The sequence below is a fragment of the Macrobrachium rosenbergii genome, chromosome 45 (genome assembly GCF_040412425.1).
Source record: "Macrobrachium rosenbergii isolate ZJJX-2024 chromosome 45, ASM4041242v1, whole genome shotgun sequence".
In the NCBI taxonomy this organism is placed as follows: domain Eukaryota; kingdom Metazoa; phylum Arthropoda; class Malacostraca; order Decapoda; family Palaemonidae; genus Macrobrachium; species Macrobrachium rosenbergii.
Genome location: NC_089785.1, coordinates 20,405,857 through 20,418,663, shown reverse-complemented (window position 1 = coordinate 20,418,663; position 12,807 = coordinate 20,405,857). Strand labels below are relative to the sequence as shown.

The 12,807-nt window shown below is 39.8% G+C and overlaps 1 protein-coding gene across 1 annotated transcript; it reads left to right on the top strand.

Annotated features, from left to right (window-relative positions):
• The first annotated feature begins 222 nt into the window (after window positions 1–222).
• On the top strand, window positions 223–5,796 carry LOC136829755 (beta,beta-carotene 15,15'-dioxygenase-like). The gene is made up of 3 exons (XM_067088618.1): window positions 223–364; window positions 3,264–3,704; window positions 3,936–5,796. The coding sequence occupies exons 1-3, from the start codon at window positions 317–319 to the stop codon at window positions 5,028–5,030; spliced, it is 1,584 nt and encodes a 527-aa protein (XP_066944719.1). The 5' UTR covers window positions 223–316; the 3' UTR covers window positions 5,031–5,796.
• Window positions 5,797–12,807: the final 7,011 nt, after the last annotated feature.

Below are 12,807 nucleotides of genomic sequence, written 5' to 3'. Positions count from 1 at the left end.
AGAGGAGAAGAGGGATATTCACGAGAGAGAGAGAGAGAGAGAGAGAGAGAGAGAGAGAAAGAGAGTAAACGTACACAAACGAAACCCAAAATCATTTAACAACAAGAGAGTAGAGGTAACAGATAGTGCAATTCGACCTTAAATGTTTTTCTCGCGCTCTGGGATCTTATCTTAAGTACCTGTCCAGAGCACATTATGCAATTCTCCGTCATGTAGCAACAGTCTGCTATCGTTAATCTACTGTAGTCACAGTTGATCTGTCGGATGAGGAAGAGGGACAAAAATTACGATCTGGGCTGTCGTAGGGTTAACAATCATGGCTACTAAAGGAGAACACTGTATCTGGCTCAGGAACTGTGAGCAGGTAATGAAGAATTCTTTCTTTGTCAAAATATTATACAGTCTCTCATTTTTCATTTGATGTTTGCGATTCAGGTTGAGGCTATTTGTAGCGAAACAGTGAAAAATATTAGGTTCTTTGTCAGAATGACTTGTTGTGAAGGTGACAATTTGTCAGAATGACTGGTTATGAAGGTGACAGTTTGTCAGAATGACTGCTTATGTAGGTGACAGTTTGTCAGAATGACTGGTAATGAAGGTGAAAAGTTTGTCAGAATGACTGGTTATGTAGGTGACAGTTTGCCAGAATGACTGGTTATGAAGATAACAGTTTGTCAGAATGACTGGTGTGAAGGTGAGTTTGTCAAAATGACTGGTTGTGAAGGTGACAGTTTGTCACAATGACTGGTTATGAAAGTGATTAGCTGCCAATATGACTGTTTATGAAAGTGATGAACTGTCCAAATGACTGGTTATGAAAGGGATTAACTGTCCAAATGACTGGTAATGAAAGTGATTAACTGTCCAAATGACTGGTTATGAAAGTGATTAACTGCCCAAATGACCGGTTATGAAAGTGATTAACTGTCCAAATGACCAGTTATGAAAGTGATTAACTGTCCAAATGACTGGTTATGAAAGTGATTAACTGTCCAAATGACTGGTTATGCAAGTAATTAATATTAACTTTGTCACGAAGGTTTAGGAAGGAAATAAACTGACAAAATTAGATAGTATTTCACCGAACTGGTTTCAATGAGTTAACCTTTGACTTAAAGTTGAGCTTTAAAAAAAATTGTGAAAGCTATCAACATTTTTTCCTCAACTGTTAACAGATCATTATCATAATCACATTCACTGGTCCGCTGGTTCGAACCTTCCCCAGGGTGATGAAAAAATTGCTGGCTCTGTATCATGATCAGTTACTGCTGCAGTGTGGGGTGCTGCAGTGGGAGGTTGAAACCAGCATTCTTTGTAAGCTTGAATTTCATGTCAGTGGCTCCTTTGGTGTGCTTGTTCCTTGTAGATAGGTTTCATCTTCTGAAATAATAATAATAATAATAATAATAATAATAATAATAATAATAATAATAATAATAATAATAATAATAATAATAATAATAATAATAATAATAACTGGTCGATGTAAGCCTTCCATTCCATCTGCCAATCGAAATTTCTATGAAAAGTTATCGATTAGTCTTCATTATTTATATCAAGTGACAAGAATAAAGAATAACAAAAATCTGAAACCGGATCATCTAATTATTATTATTATTATTATTATTATTATTATTATTATTATTATTATTATTATAAACACCTATTCATACAGAAAAGCCCATCAAAGGGGTCACTGACTTGAAATTCAAGCTTCCAAAGAATATGATGTTCATTAGAAAGACGTAACAGAAGATAACAGGAAATATATAGAAGAGATCAATTAGTAAAAGAAGGAAAAAATATTTTAATAAATAAAAAAAAATAAATAGATAAAAGTATAAATAAAAGAGCAAAATACAAGGTGAATCTACATGGCCTAATAAAAGATGGATGTCTGGGAAAGAAGAAAAGTTAAACAAGTAAAAAATGCGCAATCGAGTTTTCTGTACAGCAGCTACAGCGTATAATCAACGCCGCCAAAAACAGATCTATCTTTCGGTGGCCTCGGTATAATGCTGTATGAGCCACGGCCCATCAAACTTTAACCATGGCCCGGTGGTGGCGTATCCTATATCATTGCCAGAAGCACGATTATGGCTATCTTTAATCTGAAATAAAATAAAAACTCCTGAGGCTAGAGGGCTGTAATTTGGTATGTTTGATGATTGGAGGGTGGATGATCAACATGCCAATTTGCAGCCCTCTAGCCTCAGTAGTTTTTAAGATTTGAGGGCGGAGAGAAAAAGTGCGGGGGGGGGGCAGGCAAATAGCCATCTCAATAGTTTTCCTTTACAGAAAACTAAAAGCTGTAATCCTGAAACGGGAGCATTCGAAGTACCAAACCTGGTTCTGTCTAACGAGAATTAGTGGCGAAGAAGTGACAGAAATAGACACTGAAGATTTAAACGGGAAGGGAGGGAAGGGGGGTGGGGTTGAGGGGAACGGGTGGGGCGTGGGAGAAATTCTGTAGAAGGATCCAAAAGGGTTTGAAGTTAAGACAAGATCTACAATGCTGGATGCATGCATTAACATTGTTATCAAATTTAAACATCCCACTGAGTCAAAACCCTAAATTTCATAGGTTTACTTTAAAGAAATAGAAAATCAATATTCAGTGGTTTCTGCTGAAAAAAAAATTATCTATAGGATTCCTCTAAAAATTAAACATGATATTTAACTTGATCAATGTTGGATCCACGGCCATGACATTCTGGAACATGTAATAGTAGCTGAATAATTTATTCCATCTTGAGAGCATCAGTAACAGTAAGGGTCCCATATTTTGCCCCATGAGTGTAGGTATATATGAGCTGTGTAGTAACGTCTCTACGACAAGAGAATAGTCAGTGAAATTAGGAGAATAACAGCAGAAGCAAAGTTAAGAGAGGCAAAAGACCTCTCAAATTAGAAAAAGTGAAGCAGTCACTCTGTGTTGTGTATTCTGAAATCTTCCTAGACAAAATATCAGCTATGTAGGCGAGGAGAGAACAAGGAGCCCAGGCAAGACGTAGTGTACTTGAGAAAACAAATTTTCAAGTTAACGCCGCTAGTAGGACTTGGTTACCACTAAGCCATGTCTCTTTAAGGGAAAACCTGTCATTTTTATTTACAACTTGCTCATCTTCACTTGGAATAAGCAGAAGGGGCTATCAGTTTGGTGAGGTAGGAGAAAGTGTCCATTAACAAACAGCAGTTCAGAAATGTTAGGAAGATGATTGCTGGACAGTGTTCACATTATCAGCCACGCCTTCTCCCCTCAGGAAACATCTGAGGAAATCCCAGGGACGGTCAGGGGCACCATCCCACAATGGCTGGAAGGTAGGCTGACACGAAACGGCCCTGGGAAGCTGGAGGTCGGGGACACACAGTACCGTCACCTCTTCGACTCCCTAGCCATGCTGCACCAGTTCAGCATCTCCGCGGGACGAGTCACGTACAGATCGCGTTTCCTCGACAGCGACACGTACCGCAAGAACACGGCCGCCAATCGCATAGTGGTGACAGAGTTCGGCACGGCGGCCTACCCGGACCCCTGCAAGACGCTCTACGGGCGGTTCAAGAGCATGTTCACCTCTCCCGAGAAGAAGATCTCGGACAACTGCCTCGTCAGCGTGTGCCAGGTCACGGACGAGATGTACGCCATGACCGAGACGTCCATTGTCAGGAAAATCGATCCGAAGACGCTGGAGACAGTCGGGAAGGTAAGATGCGACTTAGTGAGGTATTACAGAAGTATATATACACATTAACAACTTGTGAAGGGTGAATAAATATAGGGATCAACATCTGGCAATAACTTGACACTGTCTTTTAGATCTATGTTTACGAAAGAAACTTGACCTATAGGCGATAATCTTACATAAAGTTGCAGTTAAATACAATACCCTCGGCTTCAAATAATGTTAAATCTAACATCACTTCACATGTTTCAGGTGAAGATACATGACTACATAGCTCTAAACTTGGCCACAGCCCACCCTCACATCGAGTCAGATGGAACAGTCTACAACATGGGTTCTTCTTTCGTGAGCGTCAAGGGCCCCTCTTACAACATAGTTGAGATGCCCATGGGGAAAATTGAAGGTGCCAAAATAGTAGCCTCTGTGACGCCCCTGAGACGGACAAGTCCCTCTTACTTCCACAGCTTTGCCATCACAGAGAACTATTTCGTCCTGGTCGAGCAGCCGTTAGTGTTCAGATTTGGCAAAGTGCTGTCCGGTGTGTTCATGAACAAAGCGCCTGCAGATTCTCTCACGTGGCTCCCACACGAGAAGACTGTGTTCAGGGTGGTCAAGAGATCTACTGGGCAACTACTGCCTATCCACTACACCTCAGATGCATTTGCCACATTCCATCACACCAACGCCTATGAGGAAGATGGCAACCTTGTCATGGATCTGTGTGGAACAGAGGATGGAGAGATTGTGAAGATGTTATTTATTGCAAACTTGCAAAAAGATACATCGGATGAAACTAGAGTTATTTACGGTTCAACCATGCGTAGGTATGTCATGCCCTTAAATGGCGTCGACAAGGCTGCTGTTGGAGAGAACCTGGTCAAAATAAAGGACACCACTTGTAAGGCCATTAAACAGGCAAACGGTTCTGTCCACTGCACAACACAAATTATCCATCCAGATTTCTTGGATATGCCAAGGATTAACTACAAGAAGAATGGGAAAAAATACCGCTATACTTACGCTGTGGGCACCAAAGGCAACGACTTGCAGTTTGAGAGGATTCTAAAACTGGATGTCAAAACAGGCAAGATGACAGAGTTCACAGAAAATGAATTTGCTGTGGCTGAGCCTGTTTTTGTCGAAGCGCCTGATGCCACGGAAGAAGACGATGGAGTGGTCCTGTCTACCCTGCTCAGCAAATCGGACCCTCTCTACGTTGCCCTGCTGGTTTTGGATGCAAAAGACATGAAAGAAATGGCTAGGGTTGAGTTCAGGGCAAGGGGAAAAGTGACGTCGACTTTCCATGGGCAGTACGTAGGGGCCCAAGAGGGCATTCACGCATTTTAAGAACTCTTGTGTACAGCATTAGTATGTTAGTTTTGTAATGAGGGAGAGACATTGCTTTTTGATCTCCTACTGCCACCAAAAGGCTACCCAGCAGGGCTTCTTATGGTCACTTACTCATATGAAACCTTATCATACCAGACTCCTCCAAGTCACTGTGTCTTATGTCATCTCAGAATACAAATTAATGGGTATCATAACTCAGGGGTAGACCAGTGACACAGCAAGATCCATGATTTGAGTACAGTCTGCACCCAATCCAGTGACACAGCTATGAAAGGTACCAGCATCACCTGGGGTTAAGAAAGGGCCAAGGGACTAACAACCTTATTCATAGCAACTTGGTGACATCTAAAAGGCTCTACCTTCTCATGATACTTCCTCTATAATGGGAAAATGGCTTTTGTCAAATATATGTAAATATATAGGGCTTATTTAAATTATTTATTAGTTTCCTCTTATTCACAGTGAGTGAAGAGCAGTGAGCTTATGGTATTATATAAATACCCATTACACTTGTTGGCTGGGATGAGGTAGGGAAAGGCAGTGATGTGGAGGGGTCTGTTGCGAGCGGCAGGGGGAAATACAGCGCTCGAGAGCCATTAAAATGAGTTAGTGAATTTTACAAACACATTTCTATTGGAAAAATTTTCAAAAGGCTAATTTTTTACCATGCTTACGAACAACAGCTTCCACATCAGTACAAACACTCATCACCGATGGAAAAAGGAATATCTAGGTGTCTGTTCTTCCAAATAAAACTCATGAAATGTATAACTGTTTTACTAGATGAGTGATGCTAAAGAATTTACCCAACAACAGTCTGCAGAATAAACATCATTCTGGTGTATATTCATTCTCCTTCAACCAAGAAGCACTTTATTGATAAGAACAGAATAATGTTATAGATAAGAAGATTAAATCATTAATCAGTGATGCATGACACTGAGAGAAAATAAACAACATTTACCGAGGAGGCTTGAACTTACATCTCAGAGATGCTGTGAGTTAGATGCACACATGACCGACTCGCTCGTCGGAAGGGTTGAAGCACCTGTGAGCCTATTTATTGTCTGCCTTATAAAATGCCTTCATTATTTTGCTATGTTAATGGCCTGTTACGTTAGCATTCTTATAACAAAACGAAATAATTATTACTAATATCATTATCATGCAAGGTCTAGCGAGCAAATATAAATAATATATATTGAGTAAAATTTATTAATATGGGAAGCCAAATCTACCAAACCAGTCTCAGTGGGTTAGTTAGACTTGGCAAAAATGGTAGTAACTATCAAGATTTCCTTAGTTTAGTCAAATTTGGGAATATATATATATATATATATATATATATATATATATATATATATATATATATATATATATATATATATTTATATATATAGTCTGAGGTGCTTGTGTATGTATGTTATATATATATATATATATATATATATATATATATATATATATATATATATATATATATATATATATATATATATATATATATATATATATATATCCAGAAATATCTTCGCAATTAGGTATGTATATATGTAAACCGGGAATATATATTTATTTATTTGTATGAGGCTACAATTGTGAATGCTTTATTAAGGAGAAGACAAATAAACGACACAAGGCGACGCGTTATTATTTTCCTTGAAGATTCTGAGACGGCCAATATTTACTTGGGTGCGTCAATAAAACTTGCTGGTCTCGGCAAATAAAAAGGTATATTTCGACTGGGTTTGGGTGGAGCCGTGAAAACGTTGTAGTTCCCCATTGTGACGTTGACGCTCTTTTTGAATTGAATTTTCTTTCACCAAAGAAAATGGTCCGTTTTTGGGTGTACTGTTTCAACTGACGATAGTCATTACATACATACATATACATAATTATATATATTTATAAAATATATATATACACATATATATATATATATATACATACAAATATATATATATATATATATATATATATATATATATATAATATGTATATATATATATATATATATATATATATATATATATATATATATATATATATATATATATATATATATGTATATAATAAATGACATCCTGTAATGAACAGAGAGGATGAACTTAAGGGCTAGGATTAAGAAGTAGATGAGAAGTATGTTTGAATTAGATTTTTGAGTTATACGGGCAACATGGAGTGTTTACGGGTTTAAAACGATAGGATGAAGAAAATAATATTTGAGTGGCGGTTGAGAAAATAAATTTTTAGTGAAGGAAAAAAAAGGGAGATTTGCTGAGGTTCAGTTCAATGACAGCAGTCAAAACCATGTGCAGATACAAGTGAAATTGGATGGGATGGACGGATGAAGGATTAACAAGAATTGTGAGGAGAATAGAAAGCGGTTCTTCAAGAAGAATGGTTAAGCAACAAATGCATCGCAGAATAAAAAAAATGGATATGAAGAGATGCTGTCTGAAACGAACGCAGTCCTGGGTCGATGGAGTGAGTGTTTTGAAAATCTGCTGAATGTGCAGGACTGCACAGCTTGCTGCATATAGTAGGAATCCTCTCTTACTGTCTTAACTTAAAAAGGTACAAAAGAAACAGCTGTTCAGTGAGTTGGTTTACATCAAAACTGGCCTTATGTCAGCAAAGGCCAATGGGACCTTTTAGGATTCAGCGTCTGAAACGGTTTAACAGTAAAGGGTTTGGAAGGTGTAAGAAGGAAAACTGAGCAGTTGAATTTGAATCAAATTGTTAGGACAGGGTTGAGGAAAGTAAGGTGGAAGAGAGAAATGAAAGGAGGTACAGTAAAAGGAACAAAAGGGGTTGCAGCTAGGGGCCTAAGGAAGGCACGCTGCAAAGAACCTTAAGTAGTGCCCACAGTGCACCGCATGAGGGGTACTGATGGCGCTAGCCCCCTATGGGGGGATGGTGTAAGATGACTGGCGTATGCCTATGGAATCGGCACAAGTCGAGATTAAAAAAAAAAAAAGGCTGAATATTTGCAACAACGAGCACCAAGTGCTTGACAATTGTTCAGAGTTGGGACATGAAATACCTCGTGTTTATTGACAAATCCTTATTTTAACAGGTTTACATTTAAATACGAGTTTATAAAAGAAATCAGGTGTTTATTAAAGTGTGTCAGTCATCTAATATTGTTACCAGCTAAATGAATATATGGCAAACCAAATTTCACTGCCTTCTGTTAAATACTATTCGAATATTTCTTCAATGTGGATGTTGGTATATTAAATATATATATATATATATATATATATATATATATATATATATATATATATATATATATATATATATATATATATATATGTAAATAAAGGTAAAACCTCTGAGAGATTTGCAAGCGTTTAGGGATGAGGTTGTCGGCCCTAAGACTCTCTCTTAGACCTCAGCAGACTCTTGTACCCATTTGCAGATGGGTGGGTCGGTGGGCCACACGCCAGGAGCCATCCACGGACGTAGCAAACGTGAGTTAAGTATTGCACCATTTAGCCACGAAACCCACTCGAAAAATGAGGTGCGAAAGATAACGAAAAAATAACTGACAGTGGAAAAAGACAACGAAAAGGGAAAAATGAGGAAAAAACAAATAAAGTGCCGAACACAGAACACGGGAACAATGAACGCCCCGACCAGGGCACCATCCAACACACCCCTCCCCAACACCCCACACCCCCCTCTCTCTCTCTCTCTCCCCCATAAAATAACCTGGGCCAGCTTTTTTATTTTCTGAAAGGTGGTTCTTCTTTTGCAACTTTCCTGACCTAGACAGCGGGAAAAAAATTGCTTGCGGTAATGGTCGTTGTAAGACCATCAGGTTGTCGCGCGGGGCGATAAAGTTCATTAAAACACGGAGGGACAAATCAGTCGGAGCAGTCAGACGGCTTCCAGTTTTGAGCCAGCGGACCGACCACCTCCTCCTCCTCCTCCTCTTCCTCCACTCCACCTCCTCCTCCTCCTCCTCCTCCTTCGCCCTCGGCCCAGCGCTCCTCCTTAAGTGATGGCACCTCGCGCGCGCGAGAGACGGTGGTTTTCCGAATGCTCGCATTGTCTCCGGGTTTACGAGCCTTCTGGGAGGAGGAGGAGGAGGAGGAGGGGGAGGTGGTGGAGGAGGAGGAGGAGGAGAGACAGGCTCTAAATTTCTGTCTCTGTATTTATTTATTTGTCTGTTTCTCCACTGGATCCTGGTGAAAAAAATGATGACTGAAGACTCAGGCAGTGTAGATGTACATGCACACATAAACGTCACCCCATCTCTCCTCTCTCTCTCTCTCTCTCTCTCTCTCTCTCTCTCTCTCTTACTGTATTTATTTACTTGTTTGTTTCTTTGCTGGATCCCCGTGAAAAAGAGATAGTGACTGAAGAGTAAGAGACAGAGAGAGAGAGAGAGAGAGAGAGAGAGAGAGAGAGAGAGAAAGAGAGAGAGAGAGAGAATATTGCAATATATGAATTCCAGACGAAGACAGACGCCCACAACAACAAAACTCAAGCATCATCATGACGGCAAGCTTTGGGATTCTTTTTCTGCTTCTGCTTTTCCTCGCTCTTGCCTTTTTCCACCTTAAGTTAGGAAACACAGAAGCAGAAACAGAATTCCGTCTGCCTTCCTACAATCTGCTTGTCAACATTCCTAAACTTTCCAGAGAAAGGTGATCCTTGCAGTGATAGCATCTCTTAAGATCACGCGGGATTACTTATTTATCCGACTGTCGTGGCCCGGGTTGTGGAGGTCGGGAAAATAAGCATCACATACAATTATACTGTGACTCTAGATTCGCCTTGCGACCTGCATGGCGTTTTCGACCTTATTGCGGGAGGAATAGAGTTTAAATTGATGTCTCTGTCATTTGGTGAATGTCCCACCTTGGAGACAGGACAAAGTCATTTGCGTATCCCCCGACAGTCGGGTCCACAATGCAAGATTTCGCCGTTCGGTCCACGGCTGCCGTGTGAGATCAAAGTCCTTCAAATAGCCAAGACATTCAGGTAAACCAGATACGATGAAGACAGCGATTTAATTTAGAGGAAAAATTGAATAAATGAAGTAAAGAAAGTCGGGGAGAAATTGTTGTTTATATGATTGACGGATTTTTAGGCTGCTTTGAAGTCAAGCACGGGCTCTTGCCTCAGAGTTCTTCTTAAAATTGTTTTAATTTTTATAACGACGTTTTACAAGAATTAGTTAGATTTATTAACAATTTTTGATTAACAAAAAGACGCGGAAAGAACAAAACACATGCGTTCATTCTCTCTCTCTCTCTCTCGCTGGTGTAAGTTGTCTAAGTCGGTTTAAAATAAATAAATAAATAGATAAATAAAATTCGCACTTATTAATCTAAGCGGCGAATTTCAAAGCTGGTAAAGCAGCTGCTGAATTTGGGAGAGAGAGAGAGAGAGAGAGAGAGAGAGAGAGAGAGAGAGAGAGAGAGAGAGAGAGAGAGAGAGAGAGAGATTTGTTTGTTTCCGTGTTTTATGTTGATCGAAAATCTTTTATAAATCTAACCCATTTTCGTAAAATGTCGTTATAAAATAAAACAATTTTTCGAAAAATTCTGAGGCAAGAGCCCGTGCTTGACCTAAAAGCAGCTTAAATCCGTGAGAAATAAGATAAAATCTTTCATTTAAATACTAAGAGAAATTTTGTAAATAAACAAGTAAAAAATGCGCCGAAGTCTCTTCAGCGAAATTGAGTTTTCTGTACAGCGTATAACCAAGGCCACCGAAAATAAATCTATCTTTCGGTGGTCTCGGTATAATGCTGTATGAGCCGCGGCCCATGAAACTTTAACCACGGCCTGGTGGTGGCCTGTCCTATATCGTTGTCTAGATGCACGATCATGGCTAAGTTTAACCTTAAAAAAATAAAAACTACTGAGGCTAGAGGGCTAAAATTTGGTATGCTTGATGATTGGAAGGTGAATGATCAACATACAGAGTTTTTAAGATCTGAGGGCGGACGGACAGACAAAGCCGGCACAATAGTTTTCTTTTACAGAAAACTAAAAACACAAAAAAATAAAAAAAATGAAAGTGAGAAATAAAGATAGAAACCTTCCATTTAAATACTACAATAGAATGGATTCAGAATGACTAGCCAGTGAGTGACCTTAGACTCGTTTTTCCACGAACCCATCAATTGTGACAAAAAAAAAAAAAAAAACAAAGCCAGGTGATATTGTCAGTGTTTTTCTCTCAGTCTCAATCCCTATTTCAAGTTTTTTTTTTGCTATCTACGCTACCGTTGACCTATCCTCTCTCTCTCTCTCTCTCTCTCCCCCTTCTCATTTCCTATCTCAATCTTTTATCTTTTTTTTGCTAACTATGCAACAGTTGACCTCCTATCCCCCCTCCCTCTCTCTCTATCCCTTTTCCTCTCCCTCTCCTCTCTCTCTCTCTCTCTCTCTCTCTCTCTCTCTCCCGTCTCAACTCCTATCTCAATCTTTTTATTCTTTTTTTTTTTTTTTGCTATCTACGCCACCGCTGACTTCTCCTTCTCTCTCTCTCTCTCTCAAGTTTTTATTTCTTATTTTTTGCTATCTACGCTACCACTGACTTCTCCCTGCCCCTGACCCTCCCTTGGCGCCAAAGGGAGCGCTCTTCGGGAACGCGGCTAATTGTATCTGCCGATTACGACCGCCATATAACGTCTTGATTGGCCTGTTTAGCCGCGTTACAGCCCATCGGCGCCTCCCATTGGTCAGGCGTCCCGTCGGACGACCAATGAGGACGCGTCCCGCGACAACACAGGTCATCACACATGAGAACAGAAGTCAAATGCATGTCTCTCTTCTCTCTCTCTCTCTCTCTCTCTTTCGGCTACGGGTTTTTTCTTCCTCTTTCTTATTTTTTTGGTAAATAGTCCAGTAGTCTGGTTTCACCTTGTTTCTCCTCCCGTTGCGTAGATGCTTAGGCTTCCACTTCTTCTTCTTCTTCTTCTTCTTATTATTATTATTATAAAACGAAGGTTTCACTTTGTTTCTCTTCTCATTGCGTAAATGTTTAGACTTCTTCTTCTTCTTCTTCTTTTTCTTCTTCTTCTTCTTCTTCTTCTTATTATTATTAGAGGAGAGTTGTGTACTTCTGTTTTCCTTTTAACAAATTCTCTCTCTCTCTCTCTTTTCGTTTTCTTTCCTTTTTTCTGTAAACAGTCTGGTTTCACCTTGTCTCTCCTGGCGTTACGTGGATGTTTAGGCTTCCTCTTCCCCTTCCTCCTCCTCCCCCTCCTCCTCTTCTTCTTCTTCTTCTCTCTAAATTGCGTAGGACTCCAAGAATAACTCTCTTCTATATTTTCCTAATGGAAAGGCCAGTTATTTGAACGGTTTGTGGCAATCTCGCGTCCTTTTCCAGCCCAGACCCGATGGAAACAGGAAAAACTAGTGGGGATTCACACTTAAGGAAGTGACAGACTAGCCTTGTGAAGGAAGGAAGGTTAGAAGTGGTGAAAAACATGAATCAAGTATAAAAATGCGCCGACTTTTCTTCGGCGCAATCGAGTTGTCTGTACAGCCGCTACAGCGTATAATCAAGGCCACCGAAAACAGATGTTTTTCGGTGGTCTCGGTATAATGCTGTATGAGCCGCGGTCCGCGGAACCTTAACCACGGCCTGGTGGTGGGCTGTCCTATATCGTTGCCAAACGCACCATTATGGCTAACTTTAACCTTAAATAAAATGAAAACTACTGAGGCTAGAGGGCTGCAATTTGGTATGTTTGATGATTGGAGGGTGGATGATCAACATACTAATTTGCAGCCCTCTAGCC